General features: G+C 46.5%; 2 protein-coding genes across 2 annotated transcripts; both read left to right on the plus strand.

Moving 5' to 3' along the window:
- Window positions 1-8: 8 nt before the first annotated feature.
- LOC131557937 (aldo-keto reductase family 1 member B1-like) lies at window positions 9-8414 on the plus strand. The gene is made up of 10 exons (XM_058805442.1): window positions 9-99; window positions 1797-1964; window positions 2296-2412; window positions 4043-4120; window positions 4741-4863; window positions 5991-6097; window positions 6222-6303; window positions 7030-7113; window positions 7841-7923; window positions 8201-8414. The coding sequence occupies exons 1-10, from the start codon at window positions 34-36 to the stop codon at window positions 8241-8243; spliced, it is 951 nt and encodes a 316-aa protein (XP_058661425.1). The 5' UTR covers window positions 9-33; the 3' UTR covers window positions 8244-8414.
- A 4634-nt stretch (window positions 8415-13048) lies between these two features.
- Window positions 13049-22454, plus strand: LOC131558401 (aldo-keto reductase family 1 member B1-like). Its single transcript, XM_058806114.1, has 10 exons — window positions 13049-13210; window positions 13444-13611; window positions 14070-14186; window positions 15513-15590; window positions 15978-16100; window positions 19253-19359; window positions 19502-19583; window positions 20106-20189; window positions 21004-21086; window positions 21812-22454. Exons 1-10 carry the CDS (start codon window positions 13145-13147, stop codon window positions 21852-21854), a joined length of 951 nt encoding a protein of 316 aa, XP_058662097.1. The 5' UTR covers window positions 13049-13144; the 3' UTR covers window positions 21855-22454.
- Window positions 22455-22931: the final 477 nt, after the last annotated feature.

Consider the following 22931-nt stretch of genomic DNA (forward strand, 5'->3'; position numbering starts at 1 on the left):
CGGTACTACCGGGCAGCATTCCCGGCTGGAGCCATGGCCACCTCCCTGCAGCTCTGCACCGGGGCCAGGATGCCCCTCGTGGGGCTGGGCACATGGAAGGTAACGGGGACAGCGGCCGCTATCAGAGGGGCGGGCTCCGCGCCCGGTGCCATCTCCCCGGGAGGGTCCGGAGCGCTCGGGGGTGGGCAGGGAGCGGGGACGGCTCGGCTCGGTGACACGTCCCCGGTGCCATCTCCCCGGGAGGGTCCGGAGCGCTCGGGGGTGGGCAGGGAGCGGGGACAGCTCGGCTCGGTGACACGTCCCCGGTGCCATCCCCAACATCCCGCCCCGGATGCTGCCGGGGATGCCCTGTCCCTCCGGTGGTCCCCGCAGGCACAGCCCCGGCTCTGCTTTCCAAGCCGCGTTCCCTGCCGTGCCCTCCGTCCCTGCCGTCCCCTCCTGCGCGGGGGAGAGGTGGCGCTTGGGTGTCCCCAGCCTGGGAGAGGCGGCGGCTCCGTCCCTCCCGTAGCCGCCAGGGATGCGCGGATCCCCTCCATCCCTCCATCCATCCCCTGCTATCCTGACCAGGCTCCCCGGGCCCCTCTCCCTGCCCCTTCCCGTGCCACTGCACTGGAGCCCCTCCCTGCTGCTCCCGTGCTGTGCAATCTGGGCGAGGTCCCCGGGAATCACCCGGTGGCTTTAGAAGACCATTCATGCGTTTTGAGCAAGTTCTGACAAAGAGGTTTGCACCGTTGTTATGATGGCTACAAAACCACTGATCTGTACAATGCCTAGAAACAAACATTGCTGGATTTGTGTGAACAAGATATGCCAACATTTCCTTGTGCACAGCTCTTACACGCCCTTGCAGGGTACAGAAACACACAGAATTGCACACCTCCTCTGTCTCTGAAGGAAGAAGCTGACATAAGGTTCCAATTACAGGTGGGATGTGCCCCAGGACAAGCTGGGCTAGAGCACAGTGTAACACTCCAAAGTGATGTGGATGACTAAGGTGTAGACCACTGCCCTCCCCACAGAACTAAAATTCTCCCAGCTGGGCCATTTGGCTGTTTCTCTTCCTAGACACAGCACTGGGAAGTGAGGAGCATTGAGCAAGGGGCACTGCAGAGCTCCTGGCACAAAACTTGGTTTTCCCTGGTCCATCTCTGGCAGTGCTGGGAGCTCTGCTCCACCTGGCTGTTGGCTGAGCCTGCTTGGGACTGGACTTATGGCTAAATGGCTGGAGGCTGGCTTCAAACTCTGCATTTGTGAGATGATGAATGCTTTAAGAACATGGCATGGAAAAACTCTACTTAATAGAAACATAAAATCAGCAAGATAGCTTCTGTTGCAGTGTTGGAAACAAAAAAGATTAATAAAAGGCAAAATAAATAACAAACTGAGCCAAGTGCAAGAGGTTCTTGCTCCTGGTAAAACACCTCACAAAAGCCATTAGTTTCTTTCTTCTTTTTCTAGTAAATTGCCCAAGCAGGACTTTTTGGCTTCTGTCCAATTAGCTATCCTTAAGTTTGAGGTGAAGTCCCCTAGGTCTATGAAGTGGCTTTTTCACTTAATTGAAGAAAAAAAAAACCAACTTCTGAACTTCTTTCCTTTTTGAAGGGACAAAAGATAGTTTTGTCACTTTGTCAACAAAGAGCACATTCCTATAGCAGCCTGCATCTTTAAGATGATGAGTGCTTTAAGAACATGGCATGGAAAAATTTTACTTGAATTGTATGTTTCTTTACTTGCTAGATAACTAAGAAATGGCCTGTATGCTTTGATTTGGGATCTTCTTGACCTTCTTTTTGCAGTCTGCAGCTGGGCAGGTAAAAGCTGCAGTGATGGCTGCCATCGATGCCGGGTACCGCCACTTCGACTGTGCCTACGTGTACCAGAATGAGAGTGAGATTGGGGAAGGGATCCAGCAGAAAATCAAGGAAGGGGTTGTGAAAAGAGAAGATCTCTTCGTTGTCAGCAAGGTAAGGTGACCGAGGATTCAGGGGAAAGCTTTGTGACAATATATGCATAGGGGGAAATTCAGAGTAGTGGGGAAAGGCTGTGTGCTGTAGGGTGGAGTAATTAGGAGAATAGTTCAGGCCCATACTTGGTAAAATCTTTTTTTTTTTTTTTTTTTTTTTGTCACTGTATTTTATAGAGTGTTATTTAAGATGTGTTCCACATTCTCCATTTTCATGGGACTGTTCAAAAACCATATTAAGCAGAAATGGTCCCAGAAAGTGTGCTAGCTTTCTTTCCTTCAGGAAAGAGCATTAACCAGGAGCTCAGAGTCTGCTTTGTTTTTTTCTCCAGCTGTGGTCCACTTTTCATGAGAAGAATCTGGTGAAGGGAGCCTGCCAGAAGACTCTTGCTGACCTGAAATTGGATTACCTGGATCTGTACCTCATGCACTGGCCTCTGGGGTTCAAGGTACAGTAGCAGCAGGGCCCTGGGTTTTCTGTCCTGGGAGAGCTCCTCAGCAGAGCCAGGAGCACTTGCAGCACCACTGCTGCTCCAGAAGGAGCCTGTGCCTGCTGTGCCAGCCCTGCCCCAGAGCTGCCCACCCTGCCCTGCTGTGCCCTGATCTCTGCCCCAGAGCTGCCCACCCTGCCCTGCTGTGCCAGCCCTGCCCCAGAGCTGCCCACCCTGCCCTGCTGTGCCCTGATCTCTGCCCCAGGGCTGCCCACCCTGCCCTGCTGTGCCAGCCCTGCCCCAGAGCTGCCCATCCTGCCCTGCTGTGCCCTGATCTCTGCCCCAGGGCTGCCCACCCTGCCCTGCTGTGCCAGCCCTGCCCCAGAGCTGCCCACCCTGCCCTGCTGTGCCAGCCCTGCCCCAGAGCTGCCCACCCTGCCCTGCTGTGCCCTGATCTCTACCCCAGGGCTGCCCACCCTGCCCTGCTGTGCCCTGATCTCTGCCCCAGAGCTGCCTGCACAGCGTCCTCTGCCCTCCTGATAACACAGAGGCAGAGGCAGCCCCCAAGGTCAGGCCTCTGGCTGCAAGACTGACTCATGCTGCTTAACTTGGGGCTAAATCATCCTTTCCTGCTTTGAGGGAAGGAAGGATGTACTTTGCTGCCTGACAGAAATTCTTTCCCTGACAGAAATTCTTTCCTCTGCGTGTTACAGAATCACAGAACAAGAGAATGCTTCTGTCTTCCATTTCTTTCTTTAATCACTGAGTTCTTAATATGCACAGATTGATCTGACCTTTCCTGTAGGAGCCTTAAAGTTGTTCCACAGACTTTGGATTTCAAAAGGTGAGACTTTCTGACATCCATGTCAGAAGTACATGAAATACATCTCATCCTTCATGTACTTCAAAGGATCTGATATCTCAGTCTGTGTCTAGTCTTGGCTTTTTCTTTCTGCTGCAGACAGGTTAAGACCTCCATCCTATCTGTTGCTTTTGAGCTTGTCAGGTGTTTGTCACACATGCAAAGCTGTCATGGTTAGTTTTATGGGAACAAAGAGCTTGAATAAAAGTGTCATAATACTCTGACATGGCAAAATACTCTGACAGCTGCACACTGGATGTGAAGCAATGTGCAGATGTGGGGTTCTATTTCTGAGTTTGTACATCTGGGGTGTTCTGATTTGCCACCAGCTTAAGCTGAGGCTCCCCTCACAGGCCACCTGTGTGTTTACATAAAACCTTCTTCAGTAGATGTGGCTCAGCTTAAACCTGACTTAAATGTTCCTGGGACCTTAACAGATCCTTCAAAAAAAAACCTACCCCAGTTCTCTCTTAAAGGAATAGTAGATGATTACAGGAAGCTTTTTTGTTCCACAATAAATTAGTCAATTGTTTATCTGTATATGTTTTAGTGAGTCACTATTTTGCTTGGTCTGGGAGATACACTTGACATTCTTAGTAGGAATGATTCTGCATAATTCCTACTAGGAGTGATTGCTGGTAAAATTGCCAGGAACAATGTAGACACATATTAATATTTTCTGTACTAGTAGCTAAAGCCATCATGGTCTTCAGTTGTCTTGGTATTAAGTTGATATTTAACTAATAAAAAGAGTGTTTAAATATTTTTTATTTTTTTTACTGACAGGCGGGAGAGGAGCTGTTTCCTGCAGATGACAAAGGCATGGCTATACCCAGCAACACAGATTTTCTAGATACATGGGAGGTGAGTTCAGCCAGGGTGGGAAATCGTGTTTTCTGTTGCTGGCAGCCTTTTCCATGTTTTCATTGCCTTCAGCAGCCACAAAGTTCTTCTGTATTTATTGCACCATATACAATGCAGCTTTTTTAAAACATACATATTCAATCAAGTTGATAATCTTTAGTGAATCTGCAAGCCAGACTGCTTGACCATAACAGAACTGTCCTCTCCACTGTTCTTAAATTGCTCAAATACATTCTACTGAAATAAATTAGTTGTGATTATACCCACAGCCTGCACAACAGCCCTCTGGTGCTGGCTCAAGAACACATCATTGATCATCCTTATTTCCCATGTGAAAATAACTGAGAGTGAATTTCTGCCATCTCAAGAAAGGAGCCCTTGGTTTGGGTGAGATGGAAGACATGGCACAAATACACCAGAGGTCACTCTTCCCCAAGAGACAATCTTGGCAGCTCCAAACAGTTGTCTTTCCTTGCCCATGAAGGGAAATGAAGCCACACAAGGAATAATTCCTTCATGGCCTTGTATATAATCATATACAAGGCTATAATAATATCGTTAATACTTCCTTCAGGGTCTGTCTTGTACACTGGTGCTGACTGTGCTCCCCTTTCTGCCAGGCCATGGAGGAGCTGGTGGATGCTGGCCTGGTAAAAGCCATTGGAGTCTCCAACTTCAACCACGAGCAGATTGAAAGGGTCTTGAACAAGCCAGGACTGAAGCACAAGCCTGCAAATGTCCAGGTGAGCTGCAGAGTGACCGCAGGTTTTGTGGGATTATAAAGATCCAATTACAGTTTGTAATTTGCATGAGGAGATGCAAAGAGGAAGAACAAAGCAGACACAGCACAATTACGGCCTGTGATTATTTCTGAGTACTCATAAAGATGTTGTAGATCTGTGTTCTGATAGGGAATGAAGTTGTGGTACACAGATTACACCAGAACTTCTTAAAGTAATTGTTCTGTTATTAGTAATGGCATCAATCTGTTATTAATAGAAGATTGTTCACACAATTATCATGTGGTTTTTGTCATGTAAGAATCCACAATTCAGTCACCCAGTTGGAAAGGGAGGTCAGTTTTAACTTCTATACAGAAGCAGCATTTACTGACACACTAGTGGCTTCCTGGTATCTACCCTGATTTATGTAAAATAAAAAAATAAAGTGTTTTTAAACACACACACACACACACACACACACACATATATATAAATCACCTAGTCTTTGTCTGCATACAGCAGCCACTGCCTCTTTGTATGTAGGAGCTGCAGAAGTTTATCCCTTCAAAGGGGCTTGGACAGACTCGGACAACTCTTACAGTTCTGAATTCAGAACTTTTTGCATATTCACTAAGAGTACTGAGTTCCCTCAGTCTCCAGAGCCTGCCAGTTCTTCCTCTGCATGTAGTTACAAAAAAAGAGCATGCTGAAAGGGAAAAAAAACCCCCATCTTTTTCCTTCCTATGGCACATGACAAAGGGGCACCAATTCCTGAGAAAGGGAGCTTTGATGTCTAGAACAGATGGGTGGGAGAACAGAGCAGATGCAGCATGTCCTTCTCATCCCACTCCACATTATTGCTGAATATACAGGGCATTGGGGTCTTCAATATTTGCTAAGCTACTGCTTAGAAATCTGAGAAGGACCTCAGAACATGCCAAAGAACCCAGAGGTGAGCCTTATGAAATGCAGAACAAAGACCCAGACATACAAGAAATGTCACTGTAGAACTCTAGAGCTGATAACACTTTGCAAAGAGTGGCCCATGAGGACAAAGAGCAGCCTTTAAGGGGATTATTATCATTAGGGGATAATCCCTGCAGTGAGGTACAGCTGGATTCCATCAATCTCTACTCTTCTGCTGGCAGATTGAATGCAACCCATACCTTACCCAGGAGAAGCTGGTGAGCTACTGCCAGTCCAAAGGGATTGCTGTGACAGCCTACAGCCCCCTGGGCTCTCCTGACAGACCATGGTAAGGCTGCTTGGCAATTGGTGAGGGAGCTGGCATGGGTAATGCTTGCAGCACTGAGACAGTGAGTGTACTATTAGCCATTGTTCTCAAAACAGACTTTGGGTGTTATCTCTCCACTGTGTAGGGCTAAGCCAGAGGATCCTTCCCTTCTGGATGACCCCAAGATCAAAGAGATTGCAGCCAAGCACAACAAATCCACAGCCCAGGTACATGGATGCCAGATGTTCATATCCTGCCCTCCTTCAGAGCTTGGTCTGATATTCTTCCCATCAATTTATCTGACTTTCTTATTGCATTTCTCCTCCTGCAGCCTGTGAAGTCACAGCATATGTATTCAGTAATCATCTTCTGTTTATTCTTTCTGAAAGAAACAGTCAAGTTTCTCCAAAAGAATAAAATGGGGCTGTAATCATTTTCTGTCAAAATGTGGATTGGGTAATCCACATTTAGCAAGGGAGAGACTTTGAACGACACAGACTGTGGGTACCCCTTCCTGTAACACAGGACACCTAATGACAATGTAGAGGACAGGCTGGCTCTTTCTTCCCCATCACCTGTGGTAAGAGGCAGCAGTGCAGGTTCTGTTTTCTGTGTGGCAATGTACACTGCCTAAGTGAGCTCTTGAAGTGTCATCATGAAACATTTTCTTGACCCATCTTCAAGTGCTGCAATGTTTCAGTCTTCATCTGAAGTCCTCTTGCAGAGAATGAAATCTTGATGGAAGTCTGGGAGAGCTGGAAGGCTTGACTGGCCCAAACCTGGATGGGAAAGGAGCCCTTTCATGTGAGGCTCCACCACTTCCCTCTCTGCTCCTCAGGAAGGGCAACCAGGGCTGCAGGGACAGGAATGATTGGAAACAGGGATTACAGCTATTGGAACAGGCTCTATTTCCTCCAGAGCAAGAGGAATGATTCAGTTGTCTCTTTTTGCAGGTTCTCCTTCGCTTCCAGATCCAGAGAAATGTGATTGTGATTCCCAAATCTGTCACCCCACAGCGCATTGCAGAGAACTTCCAGGTGAGGGATCAGGAGTGAGCAGGGGCTGCCCCTCAGGGATGGCTTGGCTTCTCCCTGCAAGCAAGGGAAAAGATCCTTTATCATTCTTCCCTGCTCAGGCAAGAACACCAGGCTTTTTGTCTGCTTACACACTCTCCTAAGGGCTAAACTAAAGGTTACAATTGGAGAGCAGGAATGAACCAAGTCTTTTTTTAGTATGCTGATAATTCTAACAGTCACTTTATGTGATGTCTTGTATATGTGTCTTATGTCTATGTACATAAGCCACAAAAGGCTTATGTAGAGCAAGCAGTGTTAAGAAAACAGCTGTGGTGTTCACAACCCATGCTGCTCTATTGTTAATTCAATGGTCTTTGGCTGCAGCTGGTCACTGGGATTTCAAAAAGCCTAGACAGATTAGGTGAAATATGGCAATCTTGTAGATGTGCCTGTGGAACAGGACAGAAAGATGCATCTCTCACAAGTGGCAGGTGCAAGAGCCTGCCAAGTGCCCTGCAGCAGCTGGCATGTGTAACTTTCAACTTTGGATGAATTTTTCTATTCCCTCTACCAATGCATTCTTGGTGATACAGAGATGCCTTTCTCATGAAGCAGTCAACTCTTCTAACCAGCTACCCTCCCTTGCAGACTTGCTCTTTAATTTTGTGGATTTTGCTTACAGCCTCTGTGAGCTTACCACCTCTCTGGTTTGCTCAAAGAGGTGATTCCCAGCTGTTTCTCTTTTCAGGTGTTTGACTTCAAACTGACCAAAGAGGAGATGGCAACTATTTTCAGCTTTAACAGAAACTGGAGAGTCTATACAATGAGCATGTAAGTGGTAGCATTCAGTATTCTTCTCCAAACCTCTATGCTAAGAATACTATATACACAGAGATTTTATATCTAAATACTGCCTAGAATGCAAAGAGCCTGAATGATGAAGTAATTGGGATGTTCCAAGTGCACAAAAAAGACATGCTATAGAGGAAAACAATTCTGGACTGAATCCAGCCTTCAATTTCAGAGTTCAGATCCCACCTTAGTGGCTTCTTTAAGCAAAACAAGAAAGGAAAATCATGACTAAAATGAAGTCTTCTATTCCCTGCAGGGGCAAAACTCACAAGGACTACCCATTCAATGCAGAATACTGAATATGCTCAAATCCTGCCCTCCTTCAGAGCTTGGTCTGATATCCTTCCTATCGATTTATCTGACTTTCTAATTGCATTTCTCCTCCTGCAGCCAGTGAGGTCACAGCATATGTATTCAGTGATCATCTTTCGTTTATTCTTTCTGAAAGAAACAATAAAGTTTCTCCAAAAGAATAAAATGATGGCTGTAATCATTTTCTGTCAAAATGTGGATTGAGTAATCCACATTTGGCGAGGGAGAGACTTTGAACTACACGTTCACATTTTTAATTTCTCTTGCTTCAACACAACAGGCTGAGGAGGATAGTTGGCAGTTATGGGAGAAAAATCTGAGCAATGTGAACTAAAGACCAGGAGCTTTATTACTCCAGAAGTAACTGAGAAAGGAGATTTTCCTACTTAGGAAAAACCTTCCCTTAGGGGAAAAAAAAAACAAAAACAAAAAAACCCCACAACTTCATAAGCAGAAAACAGACAGGTGTGTGGTTGGCAGTATTCTCAGCCAGGTTTCCTCCTGAGCATGTGGATTTTCCCTGGGACAGGGACATTCCCCTTGCCCTGCGGGCAGCAGAGGGCGGCCATCCCTGAGCCACCCGCGCTGTCCCCTCCCCGCAGTGCAGGGACTGATGTCCCCGTGTCACACAGCGCGGGCAGCTCGGCCCCCAGAGTGCCAGCATCCCCTCTGGCCCTGGCAGCCTCGGGGCCAAGCTCTCCCTCTAGCTCCATCCTCCTCCCCTTCAGCCCGGCCACTGCCCGTGGTGACAGCCCCAGGTGACATCAGGAGCTATTTGCTTTGCACCTTTCCATCCCAGCGCCTGGGCAGGTGGCCAAACACAATCTTGAAGCTGCACACAGTTTCAAGGCAAAAGATCAAAAACTTTGCTGAGGAAAATGAGCACCTTGTAGACTTTTTTCCAAAATGTCCACTTTCAATTCACGAGAATGTAATCCAAGAACGTTTGTTTTGCAGCTTCCTGAAGGAAGCAACGCATAAAACCTTCTGTAATCCCCAGACTGAGGTGAGACTTAGCTCTGCAGAAATCAAATACACATTTTTATTGAACAATAAAGGTACAATGTTACTATGATGCACAAGCCTTTTTAGAGAATACCTTCTCCAGCACAGGTTACCTAGTGCCCATATGGCGCCCAGTGGTTTCCTTGTTCAAGTATAACTCATCCACCAGCTGCAGTCCCCTTGGAATTAAGTCCTTTCAGCATGGATCTCCTTCAAAAAGTGCACCTGTGTCTCCAGAAGTATTCCTGAGTCACAGAACTGGGAGCTTCAATTCTGGCATGGGACAGGGTGTTTGTTTCAGTGGTCCTCACACAGGTCACCACTGCCATCCCTTGATGCCATCTGCAATCTATGTTCTTTACATCCCACCCTGCACTTTATTGAAAGATGTGTTAAGAACTGTTTCACCCTTATTCCAACTCCATTTTTAACATAATCATCATCTAACTGCATATTCACTACAAACTCCACCCCTTGCCCCTGCAGACCAGTGTAGTTAACACCTCACCAGTGCAAACATAAGGCACATATCCCAAACCCAGCCCTTCTCCCACAGACAAAATTATCAGGATCAGCACTGCAACAGTCAACATCTCTTCCAACCACTTCTAAAATGCTTTCCAAGCTGAACTCCCAGCACTATCCTTGCTTGTGGCACTCATCTGCCCATCTCCTGGCATGCACCATCCAGAACAAGGCTTGTGGGTACTCCTTGGGGTCCCAACAGCTTGTCAAGGGACACCAGCAGTAACTGTGCTCAGACCTTGCAGCTTTCAGGCAACAGCATCAGTGATCACCTCTCTTTCAGGGTCCCTTTCCCTTGCCTGTAAACTCAACCCAGCAGTCCAAGCAACTGCAGGGGAGTTTCACCCGTGGGATCAGCAGAATCAGATTATTTCTCCCCACAGCCCTTCACTGGTGGGTCAAAAACCTGTATCCCAGTTTCTGAGCATGGACACAGCCACTGCAGATTCGGTTCACTAAGTGTTCAACATTTCTGCAATTTCATTCTGAGCAAAGGACTGTCAGAGAGCCCTCAGATTCTGGGCAGCAGCACTCCCACCTCCACAGGCCTACCTAACCTAGCAACTCGGTGAAGAGGCTTTGTTTTCATTTGCTATCAGCTTTCAGAAAGCATCTGTTTCTCTCTTCCAAGTCACTTTCCCACCCAGCACTGGTCTGTTCAGGTGCCTCCTCTCTTCAGGCAATTGCACACTGTGTGTACTCCCCCCTGGACATGCACTGGCTGCTCCACTTCCAGGACTGTGCATTCCCAGGATCATTGCTGCTTCCAGAGTTCTTCTCACTGCTCCACTTCTGGGCTGTGACTCAGGGTAACTGAGGAGAGAAGAACACACAAGAGCAAATGAGTAAATGCCTTTGTCCCCAGGGTGATGCTGGGTGCCTGATGTTTCCTTTCACCACTCAGTTCTGCTTACTGTGTCCTAGAGCTCCTGGGTGGGTGTTCTGCTGTCCCCAGGGCTGCCCAGCAGGGGTGGCCCAGCCCACAGGTGCTGCCCTCCTTCTCAGTGGCCAGGGGGACTTTGGGGACACACAGGTGCTTCCCATGTGCCAGAACTCAGTCATCCCAGGTGCAGCGCCAGTTTCAGAACCAGCCAGAATCAGCCCTGACCAGTCTGGGGCAGTTCATGGTTCCCCCTGTCCAGGCTTCTCCTGCTGCACCAAACCTGCCCTTCCCACACAATAATCACCACAGAGGGGTGGCAAGATCACTTCCTCATCCTTGGCTGTGCTCAGGGCTTGTTATTTCAGCAGTGCAATTAAAGCACAAAAGCATGAGGACAAAAAGCTTTATCAGCTCTGAGGATATAGGAGAGCCACCAAGATATGCTCCTGGGCTGATCTGAGCTCAGAGTGAAAAAGTGGCCGAGGTCTTCTACAGCCAGGGCTGGCCAAGCCCCTGAGATCTGCCTCCTGGCATCCCAAGGTGGAACTGGAACCCCCACTGAGCAAGATAAATCTCCCCTCCAAGCAAAGCAGAAATTCCTGCTGTGCTTCCCAGTGATTCAAGCGTGAAACCTGCATGCCCTCACCTCCAAACCCTGGTTTAAGCTATGCCTGTATCTGTAGAGACCTCTGCAGCTCTTCCCCTTAGCTGTAGGTATGATCACACCTTACCACACTGTCACCTCCCTACTTTGCCTTCATGTGTTCTCAGTGGGTCTCTCTGGTGAACGCTGTCCATAAGGACATACCCACTTCCCTTATTTTGGGCCCTGTTCTCAGATTCCAAACACTGCTGCTCACCAAAGTCACAACTTGTGGGGAAATTACAGTTGCTAAAGGCAAAGTCAGCAAAACAAACTGAAAACTCATTAGATTACTCCTCCTGTTCCAGCGCACGTGGATCAAGGAAAAAAAAAATAAGAAAGCAAGACCCTCCTCCCCCTTGCAGTTCCTCAATGTCAGTGCTCTCTGTAAAGACATGGTCACGTTATCAAGGACACAGGGCACAAGATCTAGCAGGCTGGCTGTCACAGGATGACATGAGCAGTACTTCTTCCCCCAAGGCCCCCACCAGACCTTGGGGAGAGGCAAACAGTGGAAAGCTGACTGGCCTTACAGCTCTGAGGGGAAAGGCTCCAGCTCACAAGAGCTAAACAAAGTACAGAACAGCAAAAACAAAATACAGAACTTCTGCCTGAAGCCTCTTATGACAGGACGGAGGCATCTCTCTGACTTGAAACCACAAGGGAAAATTCAAACCAAGCACCAAGTTGTGCTCCAAGTGAAAGCACACTGCATCCTGACAGGGGTGCCTGATGGTGCTGAGATGAAACAGGAGGAACATTAAAAGGAAAACCAATTATCTTGCTGTCCTTAGTTAAATGGAGCAAAAAATATGAAGCTGCAGATAGCAGGGAGAGGCACCCAGAGCAAACGCTCGCACCTGAAGAAACTCTTCACATGTGAATAAGCAGCGAAGCCTCCCAGGCAAGTCTGGGTTTTTCCATTGCACTGTGACGTCTTCAGCAAAACAGCAAATGCTTGTCTGCAAAAGCATCAAAGCCAGTTTGTGATGGGACACTGCTGGCCACTACTGCCTGTGATTACAATTGTGCATTTTATTCTGCAATGTCCTCAGCACCTCCCTAAAGGCAGAGGGACAGCACGATCATTATGTCACTCATTAAAAAGTCACTGTTCCTCTTCTGAGACTTTCAAAACACTTTCAAAAAACCTCTTCCAAAATTCAAAATAAAGCTGGGGGTTTTCTTAGATTCACTCTGCCCTAAATTACTCCTAACCCACAGCTTGCAGTGGAAACTGCATTTGTCCCACTTGGCTGGCAGGAACAGCTTCTTCTGGCTCTCAGAACCCACCGAGCTTTCTCCTGGCTCTCAGAAACCAGCGAGGTTTCTCCTGGCTCTCAGAACCCACCGAGCTTTCTCCTGGCTCTCAGAAACCAGCGAGGTTTCTCCTGGCTCTCAGAACCCACCGAGCTTTCTCCTGGCTCTCAGAAACCAGCGAGGTTTCTCCTGGCTCTCAGAACCCACCGAGGGTTCTGCTGTCACGTCGCTGCAGCAGCACACAGGACCACAAGACTCCGGCAAGGGGGTCCAGCCCGGGCCACCACGGGGCTCAGCGCCCTCAGCTCTTGGGGCTCAGCGGGGACAGCCGTGTCCCATGCCCTCTGTGCCGCCCCGGGGCTGAGGCGCTGTAGGAAGGGTCCGTGTGAGGTGAACGCGATGTCCCAGCCCGGAGCCGCACTCGCGGCCTGCTCCGCTCCCCGGCCGCGGCCCCAGGCTCGGCGCCGCCCCGAGAGCCCCGCGCCGCGCCGGGCGGGGCGGGCCCGGCCCCGCTCGCTATTAAAGGCGGGGGGTTCGGCCGCAGCCGCGGTGGTGCTGCTGCTGGCGCGGCCATGGCGACCTACGTGCAGCTCAACACCGGGGCCAAGATGCCCATCCTGGGCCTGGGCACGTGGAAGGTACCGGGGGCGCTGCCTTGGGCGATGGGGAGCGGGGGAGGAAGGAGCGAGCGCGGCTCGGGCCCTGCGAGCGCGGCCGGCGCCGCCGACACCCGGCCAGGCCGCCGCTGGGATTTGGCTTTATTGTAGCTGGGGTTTGCTGTGGATGTGGTGGCTTTCTCAGCTTTATCTTGCCATGAGAAAGCTCTTCGATACTGCGTTGATGAGCGCTTTTTTTGCCATCGCTATTTCAGTCGCAGCCAGGGAAGGTGACAGCCGCGGTGACGGCTGCCATCGATGCCGGGTACCGCCACCTGGACTGTGCCTATGTGTACCAGAACGAGAACGAAGTTGGGGAGGGCATCCAGCAGAAAATCAAGGAAGGCGTTGTGAAACGAGAGGACCTCTTTGTCGTCAGTAAGGTATGGGTCTCGTAATCTGGGATATACCAGGGGATACCTTTTTATTTTAGAGTAACTCCCCACTTCTTTACTTACCTACTCGGTTGTGCAGCATGGAACAATTCAGAGCATCACTTAAGCCATTCTGGAGATTCCTGCTTTACCTCATCCTGTATTAAGGATTATGCAGGGTCCATACCAGACATTTGGGTGATGCTTTCTGCTTTAGTCTCAGTAAGTGAATCGAGACCACTTCTGCTGTGTGCCAGGACACGGTGCAGTCCTGTGTGCTGCCACTGCACACACTGCCCAGTATCACAGGCCAGGGCTGCTCACAGAACAGCCCCACTGGAGGAGCTGTAGGATGACCTGGTTTCACATCACTTTCCCGAGGGAACAGGCACCCTGCTGCACAGTACAGAAGAGTCCCAAGAGCTTTAACCCAAGAGGTCACAATGTGCCTGGCTTTTTGTCCCCAGCTGTGGTGCACGTTTCATGAGAAGCATCTGGTGAAGGGAGCCTGCCAGAAGACTCTTACTGCCCTCAAACTGGATTACCTGGATCTGTACCTCATCCACTGGCCCCTTGGTTTGAAGGTACAGTAGCAGCAGTGTCCTTGGCTTTTTCTGTGAGTAGCAATTATGAGGAGCTGTATGGCTTTATAGCCCAGTGATTGCTTCAGTTGCACAGATCATTCTATGTGTGTTGTGTAACAGGACTGATCTGGTGCTCAGCTTTACTGTGCCCATGTGAGCCAGGCTGTTCATTTTTGCCTCTGAGATCCCTGCTTGCATGGCATCTACATTTGGCATTTTGGTCATGAAAGAGGCAGACCTTGAACCCTAGGGATAGGCTTCCCTGCTGGAAGCAGAAGTTGTATTTCTTTTCTTTTTATTAATGCTTAATGTTGCCTTCTTAAAGCCCAAAGTTATACTCAGTGTGGTTCCCTCTTTGTGGGAAGAGGACTATACTTTGCTGTCTGACTGTAGTTCTTTCCTCTGCATGTTACAAAATAAGAGATTGCTTGTCTTTCATTTGTCTTCAATCACTGAGCCCTTGAATACAACCCAGCTTGAACTGACCTTTGCTATAGGAGCTTTAACATTCTACAGGCTCTAAAAAGAGCTGAAAAGAGTTAAACTTTTTAACTCTAAAAGGAGTTAAACTTTTTAGTTCCTAACTCTTCCACAGCCTGCATGCAAAGGAACTGATGTCTCAGTTTGAATATGTCCAAGCTTAGGCTTTCAGTGAGAACTTGGTCAAGATTTTCTTTCTACCTCTTGCTACCAAGATGAACTGTTCTTTATAACATCTGTGTTTTTAAAATTAGTTTCACATGGACAGAACTATCCAAGTGAAAATGTGTGGTGGTGTAAATAATGAGTGAGTAGAAAATAACTGGTTTTGAATGAAGTTGATACCTGGCAGATAGTCCTAGCAGGGACACGGGGTGTTCTGACCTTCCCTGTGCCAGCAACTTAAACAATGAGACCCCCCCATGAAAGATCTGTCAGAAAATCTGGTCCAGTGAACATATTCCAAGTCCTAAGTGGGTCCTTATTTTGCATTTCACTAAAACACTTCATTATGAGTAGGTAACAGCTCTATATTTTTGTAAACTGGCTATAATTCTACTTTCTGTATTACAAGTGGAGATTTAAGTTTCAATATGGATTTTGATGAGCCAGGGGACACAGTGTCCATCAGAAGTATCTGTCCTTACTGGCTTGACTGTAGGCAAAAAAACCACCACAGTACCTTGGGAACACAAAAGAAAAGACTGAAGAGTATAGATAGTATTAAAGTCTAACACATATGTAGCTAATTAGTATAATAAGTGCTTATAGGATCATGGTATTCAGCTGGTGTTAACCCAACCTCCCAATATTGTGTGTTTCAAGCAATTTCTCTCTCACTGACAGGCAGGAGAGGACCTGTTCCCTGTAGATGACAAAGGCATTGGTATCTCCAGCAACACAGATATTCTAGACACATGGGAGGTAAGTTCAGCCACAGCAGGAGAAAGGTTAGACTGATGGAGGTAATGAGAGCATCAGAGACTGCTGAGAGCAGGAGGAAATCTCATGTACTTGGAATTACTTGGAAAGACTCCCTCATGGAATTACAAATTGTCATGTATCAATTCATCATTTTCTATTTCTGACTTATGGATTTCCATAATCTCAAAGAATGAGTCCTTTGAGTATGGGAGGCATGGAACATCTACACCAGTGTTCTGGGGTTTTTTTCCCTCAAACTTGAACTCTGAAAATCTAAACACTTCATTTAGGTGTCTTATGAAGGAAACAAGGCATTTCAGGAAGCATGTGCTGTTCAGGCCCTGCCTTTGTGTATTAAATGCTGATTTTGTGCTTCTTTTCTGCCAGGCCATGGAGGAGCTGGTGGATGCTGGCCTGGTAAAAGCCATTGGAATCTCCAACTTCAACCATGAGCAGATTGAAAGAATCTTGAACAAGCCAGGACTGAAGTACAAACCTGCAAATAATCAGGTGAGCTGCAAAGTGGCAGAGGCAAGTGTTTGGTGGTGTTCTTTTATGTGTGGTCGTTTGTTGTGGGTATTTTAAAGAAAATTACAAAGATCTTACTTTGAAATAAGGTTATAGAAAGAGACTGGAATAGGCATATTCTATTTCATAGACTACATATTCTTCAATCTCACCTTCCAGGTGATGCCAAGGTGCTGGGTTTATGAACTCTGTGCCACTGCTTGGAAATCTGGCAAAGAGCAGCTCCGGAATCCCTCCTTGTAGGAGGAAAGGAGGGGGAACTCGGATGAGCTCAAAATACTTCCTTGCAGTAGAGTAAGACTTGGTGTATGTTTATAGAGAGAATTGGATGACCTTTTCATGACACTTGTATGGAGAAGGCAGTTCCTATTGCAGAGAATTGAGGGAATTGATCAGGAACAAGCTCTATGGACTCGAGAGTTAATGAGGGTTAGGAGGAGATGGATTTGCAGGGTGGACAATAGAGTAGAAATTTTATAGACAGCACTTGAATGAAATCTTAGGAAAATTCAGGTGGCAAGAGACCTTGGTAGATGGTCTGCTCAGAGGAACATTGGCCCTGAGATCAGACCAGGTTTTCCAGGGCTTTATCCATCTTGAAAAGCTGTGAGGATGGAGACTGCACAGCCTCCCCAGGCAGTGTGCTCTGCTCCCTGAGCCCCTTGAGTGTATGACAAGGAGGGGGAGTTCTCCTAAATCCAGTCTCAACCTCTCTTGTTTTCAGCTTCATCTGTTGCCTTCCTCCAAGCACCACTAAAGAGCTTGGCTTGTCTTTGAATGACCCCTTTTAGGCACAAGAAGCCCAGCTCTCTGTCTTTCCCAGTCTGGCAGGTTCTCCAGCCCTTCCCCATGCTGGAGTTTCTCTGCTGAATTGATGGCAGTCTGTAATATTTCTGCTGCTGAGGGGAGCTGGGAAGAGGGAAACTGGACACAGTATTAGAAGGTGGTCTGGCAAGGATGAGTAGAGGCAAATGATCACTTCTCACAGTTTGCTGGCTGTGTCCCTGCTGCCAGGGCTCACTGCTGGCTCCTGTCCTGCCCCCAGTCCTTTCTAGCATGGCTGCTTTACAGGCAGTCAGGTTCCAGCCTGTGCTATTGCCAGGGGCTTTTCCTTCTCAGGTGCATGGCTCTGTGTGCAGCCTTGTTGAATTCCTACAGGGTTTTGTTTGCCTGTTGTTTCTGCCTGAATGGGTTCTGCTGCAGTGGCAGTCCTGCCCTTGAGTGGTTGTTCCCCAGTTTGACATCATCTACAAGATTGATATGATTGTAGACTGGCACAGGTTGCTGAAGAGGACAAGTCCCAGGACAGGCCTCAGTGAGGTCTACCTAGAGTGGACCTTAACTCTTATGGTATTTGAAGAACTCTAATCAATTACTGATTATTAAAACTGGGTCATTTATTGTGGTGACTTGTGCATTATCTGCCCCAAAGCACTTTCAGAAAGCTTAGTGTAAGTTTTATGGTAAGCTTTCAACATCTGCCACACCTCATTGCCACGATCACTATATGACAATTACATTATTATAGTTTATATCATATCATTAATATAATTATTATCCTATCAATTACCTTCTCTGGCATAGGGGTCACTGATCTTGGACCTCTCACACTTGGAAATGCCCTCAGGCTCTAAATGATTATTGTCTGTAATCAAGTTTAGCACAAAGCATTGGGTCTTTGGTCCCTGTCCTTTATAAACTGAAGGAACTGTCCTTTATGGCTTCTGAAGGAATCTTTGCAAGCCTGAAAGCTTGCTGTTGCTAACACTTACCAGTTGGGCTAATAGTGAGAGTGCTTCCTGAAAACACTTTCTCTTTGCAGATATTTCACATGTAATCCACTGTCTTTCTTGTCATTCCCGTTCTTTATTTGACTGCAGCCAGATTGTGTTGGTTTTAATTGTAGTGAGAAATTAATTTGGCAAGGTAGTAATTACATAATGATGATGCTAGTACCTAATTTAATTTTTCAACTTGAGTGCCAGTGGAGAGGTGAGGATGACTGTGCCTTGCTTTTGTTGCATAAATTGTACTTATTGGATAGTTGAGAAAACTAGATGCTCTATTACTCTTAAATAGTTGTCTTTCTGCAACTGCTGAAGCAAAATAAATATGTATAGTATGTCCTAAAAATGGAGCTCTCTGTTCTGTTTAATATTCCAGCATGTCTCAGAGGGGAAAGAGGCATGCAGGCCTCTGATAACAGCAGGCAGCTAGAACCACAAATAAAGAACTCCAGGCTGTAAACTGATTCCATGTTTTGCACTGCCTTGCTCCACCTGCCAGCAGCACAAGTTTCCAGGGACTGCCCTCAGAGTGCAGCTGCAGGAGGCTCAAATGGCAGCATAGTCCAAAGGGTTCTTGCTGTTGCCTGCTGGAAGAAAAGTAGTGCTCCCTGGTGTGCAGCTATCCTGAAAGTCCCTCTGTGCAAAGTATCAGATATTCATGCTCATTCCCTGCCTCCTGACACGTGAGCAGTTCCTGTTCCACACTCCCTATCTGTGCATGTGCCTGCCAGAGCACACACCCACTGGGAAGGAGTCTGTGTTCCATTATGCAGCTCTTCTTGTGGAAGTTCATGCTAAATGCACGTGTGTTTGTAAAAGGTCTGTAATGGGCACTGGGCTGAAGGTCTAAAACTGTAGCAGCCGACCATTGTCAACATTCTCAGATTAGAGGTGTTTAGTGTGAGTATTGACACGAAGCAAATAAAGACTAATGGAACAATGCTGGCCTTGAAGTTAATATGGTAGCTGTAAAAAAATTATAATGGCATGTTTAATTAGGGGTGAAAAAAGAACTTTGGTCTGCAGTCCTATTGATGTGGTTTTACAGCTCTCCTGGGTGTGCATTTTACTGTCCCATTAAAGCAATTGTGTAGCTGGTCACCCATATGCTGGAGATGATCCAGATCAGCAAAGCTTTAAGGAGTTTTGTCACAGTCCTTGGACCCTTCACTGCAAGGAGAGCTCCTATAAATAGTAGTAAGGGGGTGGTGCATAGAGAAAATACAGACTATAATATTGCTTAGAGACTATTGAGTTAGCACAAAAATCAGCCTTTGATTAAACTAATCCCTGGGACATGTTAAAGCAGTTAAGTCACTGTCAGTCTCTATATTTTTATGTTGGCAGGTGGAGTGTCATCCATACCTTACCCAGGAGAAGCTGATCAAGTACTGCCAATCCAAAGGGATTGCTGTGACAGCCTACAGCCCCCTGGGCTCTCCTGACAGACCATGGTAAGGCTGCTTTGCCAGGGATATTCTGGAAGAACTGAGACTACTTGCTAATGTACAGCATTAATTTTTCATCCAGATACAGATCTTTACTAGGTTGGACCTATGGAGGTTTCTTGCCGCTGATCTTTTTTCCTCTGTGTAGGGCTAAGCCCGAGGATCCTTCCCTGCTGGATGACCCCAAGATCAAGGAGATTGCAGCCAAGCACAACAAAACCCCAGCACAGGTGGGTGGGTGCCACAGTACCCCTTCCTGTAGCACAAGCTAATGACATTGTAGAGGACAGGCTGGCTCTTTGTCCCCTGTCAGCTGTGGTGTTAGGTAGCAGTGCAGGTTTGTGGCCTTCCTTGCATGCTTGCAAGGATGCTCTGATCATCACAAGAAACATTTTCTTGACCCATCTTGAGATGCTGCCATGTTTGTCTTGCCATCTCAAGTGTTGTTGCAAAGAAGGGAACATTTGAATATCCTACTCAAAATCTGGGTGAGAAGGAAAGGAATTGAGTGAGGGGAGAGGAGAAAGGAAGCCTTGTGGGATTCCACCACTCCTCTACTTGCACTTCAGGAAGTGCTGTTTAGAATTCAGATAAAATTTGAAAAGCAGCTCCACAGAGTGGGTTAGTTTTGCTGAATTGTACCATTTAGAGTAAGTAACTGTAAATGACTTGCTCTTTAGCAGAGCTAAACAGGCTGTGTTGCATGGAGCAGGAGCCATCCCCTCTCTGATGCAGTGCTGTGCCTCTTGCAGGTTCTCATCCGCTTCCACATCCAGAGAAATGTGATTGTGATTCCCAAATCTGTCACCCCACAGCGCATTGTGGAGAACTTCCAGGTGAGGGATCAGGAGTGAGCTGCTGCATGGCATGTCCAGGGATGGCTGGGCTTCTCCTGCACAGCCAGCAGGGAGCCTTTCTCATCCTTCCCAGGTGCTCTTCTGGGCTTTTCCTCCATGTGTTTGCCTACAGTCTCCTGAGGGCTGAATTTAAGATTACAGTGGGAGAGCAAGAGTGACCAAAGCTTTGGAAAACACTCTATCCTGATAATCTGAGCAGTCACATTGTGATTCTTCCTGTTTTGTGTCATGTGAATGAGTCATTTGGCAGCTTATTTGGGGCCTGAGTGCAGTAGCACACCCCAAAAGACTTCTGTAAAGCAAGCACTTTTAAGGAAATAGTGCTGATGTCCATAAACTGTGTTGCTACTCTGGCTTCAGTGGTCCTGGACTGGACCCAGTATTAGGATTTTGCTTCCAAACACTCAGTGGCTTTAGGTGGAATATGGAGGTCTTGCAGCTACTACTTTGGCTTAACACAGAAAGATGCATTCTTCAAAAATGGGAGATGGAGGCATTCTGCTACACAGTGCTCCCCAAACTTCTTCAAGCAACTGGCATTTGTAACTGCAACTTGAGATTCTCTTATTCCTGCTTTTTCCTGCTCATCTCCCTCTCCCACTGCAGCTAGAGGAGACTCACAAATCCAGGGAGTCTTGTATTTTTCCTTTCCCTTGTGAAGCAGTCACTTCCAACAAGCACCTGCACTGTGGACTTGTTCTGTAATTATGGGATTATTTTTTTTCCTATGTTCTTTTTCCTGCTTACAAGCACTGATTTCAAAGAGGTGATTTCTGACTTTTTCTCCTGATAGGTGTTTGACTTTGAATTGACTAAAGATGAGATGGCAACTATTCTCAGCTTTAATAGAAACTGGAGAGCCTGTGAAATGTTTGTGTAAGTGGCACTTCCTTTTCTTTAAACTATTAAGTTATCACATAATTCAGTAAATGAAGCTACAGATGGTAGCTGAAATTGACTGAAATTCAGGATATGCAAACTCCATTTTCAAAGGGGTCATTTTCTAAATAATTTTCTAGAGTAAGATTTTTTTTCAATCTTCATTTTGTGAACCAAAACATGATGAGTATGGAGCAAACTTCAGTTCAGTTGCCAAGAAACTATTTGTAGCTGGAATTGCAACAGGAGGCCTCTTATTTGTAATTTTCTTGTTCATATTGGAGGAGTAAGCATGATGCAGACTTTAAATCTTGATTAGCTTTGCTTGTGGTGTTTTGTCTGAAGTACATTACAAAATCTGTGTTCTTCAGGAGTTGTTGGAAAGGTAGATGAACATTCCAAATGTAACATGAGGATTTGCTACTTGGAAGTGTAGATCCAGATATGAAATCTTTTTGGAAGGCTGTAAAAAAGGTCTTCCTGTCAGTAAATAGCAAAACTTTGACTTAGTTGTCTACAAAACACCTCTAGATCCCATCAGCCAAACAACAGAAGGCACTCAGAATCTTTTTGTTTGGAAATGCAGCATGTCACCAAGGAAAAGAGAAGCAGGCTTTGCTTTTATACAGTTAATCTCTTCCCTTGGTGGTTCTTTGAAGTGGTTACAGATGCATACAATGCCTTTGGATGTGAGATAATCTTTGCTTTTTGATTTTCTCCAGGTGCAAAACTCACAAGGGTTACCCTTTCAATGCAGAATACTGAAGATGATTCCCTGCCTTTCTCCAGGCTTCCCAGATATGCTTCTGCTGTTGCCTTTGAGTTGTCTGTGTAGCTTTTTCACTGCATCAGACACCCCTCCACACCCCCATTTTTTGCTTTGTTTTTCCCCTACAAAGATGCAGTATATGTACTCTATGACTTTGTGCTGTTTTCTTTTTTGGAAGAAGGAAATGCTGAAATGGTTCTGGAGAGCACAATGTGTGGACTGGTAGATTTTCTTTGCCAAACAGCAAGTCTGGAATTGGTAAGCAGAAAGCATTGAGCAAGTTTGAGCAAGCAGTCACTTTTATTTTGGAATACTGTGATTTGGAGCTAGTGACTATTGTTGTCTGGAAGGACCAGGATATTGGCAGATATTGCATAATGAGGTTTGCTTTTTTTTTTTTCTTGTTACTTTTGGGGTTGGTTTTGTTTCTTTTTAACACTCCATACCTTTTTATTTTTCCTCTAATTGGAAGTATAAGTTGATTTCTAAGTGATTTCTACATGGGTAGCTCTTTGAAAAGTGTATAGATCCTGGTTTCTTGGTGATATAAAAGCTGTTTTGCTTATAATAAAATACAGTTTCATTACTGTGTGAAATGAGATGGTTATTTCAGTCATGCTCTAATGGTAGTAATGCTGGAGCAGCTGTATAATATCAGCTGTCTCTAGAGATTACACAAAAGCAAGAAAATTACCATCCCCCACGAAATCATCTGTTGATGTTGACTTCTTGCATGTGCCCTGGGAGCTGCCTGCTGTTCTCATGGTTGAACTTGTGGCCAGTGAGTCTGTTTGTGCCTCTCTTTAAATAGAACTGCTTTGGTTCTGACAGGCAACGCAGTTTAATTCAGTTTTTATCTTACTGAGGTGATAGTGTACTTTTGCTAGTAGAAAACTCATTCCACTGAAGACTTGAAGACTTTAATAAGCAGTAGAAAACTTGCCCTCTCCAGCAGGGAGCACATGATGCAGGAAGGAATTCTGTGATTGTACAAGATACCATTGGCAAATATAGTAAAAATCGGTTTCCAAGAAAATCCTCTGTAAAGCTTTGTTCAGGGAGCACAGAAAAAA

The sequence above is a fragment of the Ammospiza caudacuta genome, chromosome 5 (assembly GCF_027887145.1).
Source record: "Ammospiza caudacuta isolate bAmmCau1 chromosome 5, bAmmCau1.pri, whole genome shotgun sequence".
NCBI classification, from domain to species: Eukaryota; Metazoa; Chordata; class Aves; order Passeriformes; family Passerellidae; genus Ammospiza; species Ammospiza caudacuta.

What these genes read in the sequence shown, in the direction of transcription:
- LOC131557937 (XM_058805442.1), top strand. Translation starts at nt 34, where the DNA reads ATGGCCACCTCCCTGCAGCTCTGCACCGGGGCCAGGATGCCCCTCGTG. An exon ending in ATTTTCTAGATACATGGGAG is followed by an intron (nt 4,121 to 4,740) that starts GTGAGTTCAGCC and finishes CCTTTCTGCCAG; the next exon opens with GCCATGGAGGAGCTGGTGGA. An exon ending in ACAACAAATCCACAGCCCAG is followed by an intron (nt 6,304 to 7,029) that starts GTACATGGATGC and finishes CTCTTTTTGCAG; the next exon opens with GTTCTCCTTCGCTTCCAGAT.
- LOC131558401 (XM_058806114.1), top strand. Translation starts at nt 13,145, where the DNA reads ATGGCGACCTACGTGCAGCTCAACACCGGGGCCAAGATGCCCATCCTG. An exon ending in ACTGGCCCCTTGGTTTGAAG is followed by an intron (nt 14,187 to 15,512) that starts GTACAGTAGCAG and finishes TCTCACTGACAG; the next exon opens with GCAGGAGAGGACCTGTTCCC. An exon ending in ATATTCTAGACACATGGGAG is followed by an intron (nt 15,591 to 15,977) that starts GTAAGTTCAGCC and finishes CTTTTCTGCCAG; the next exon opens with GCCATGGAGGAGCTGGTGGA.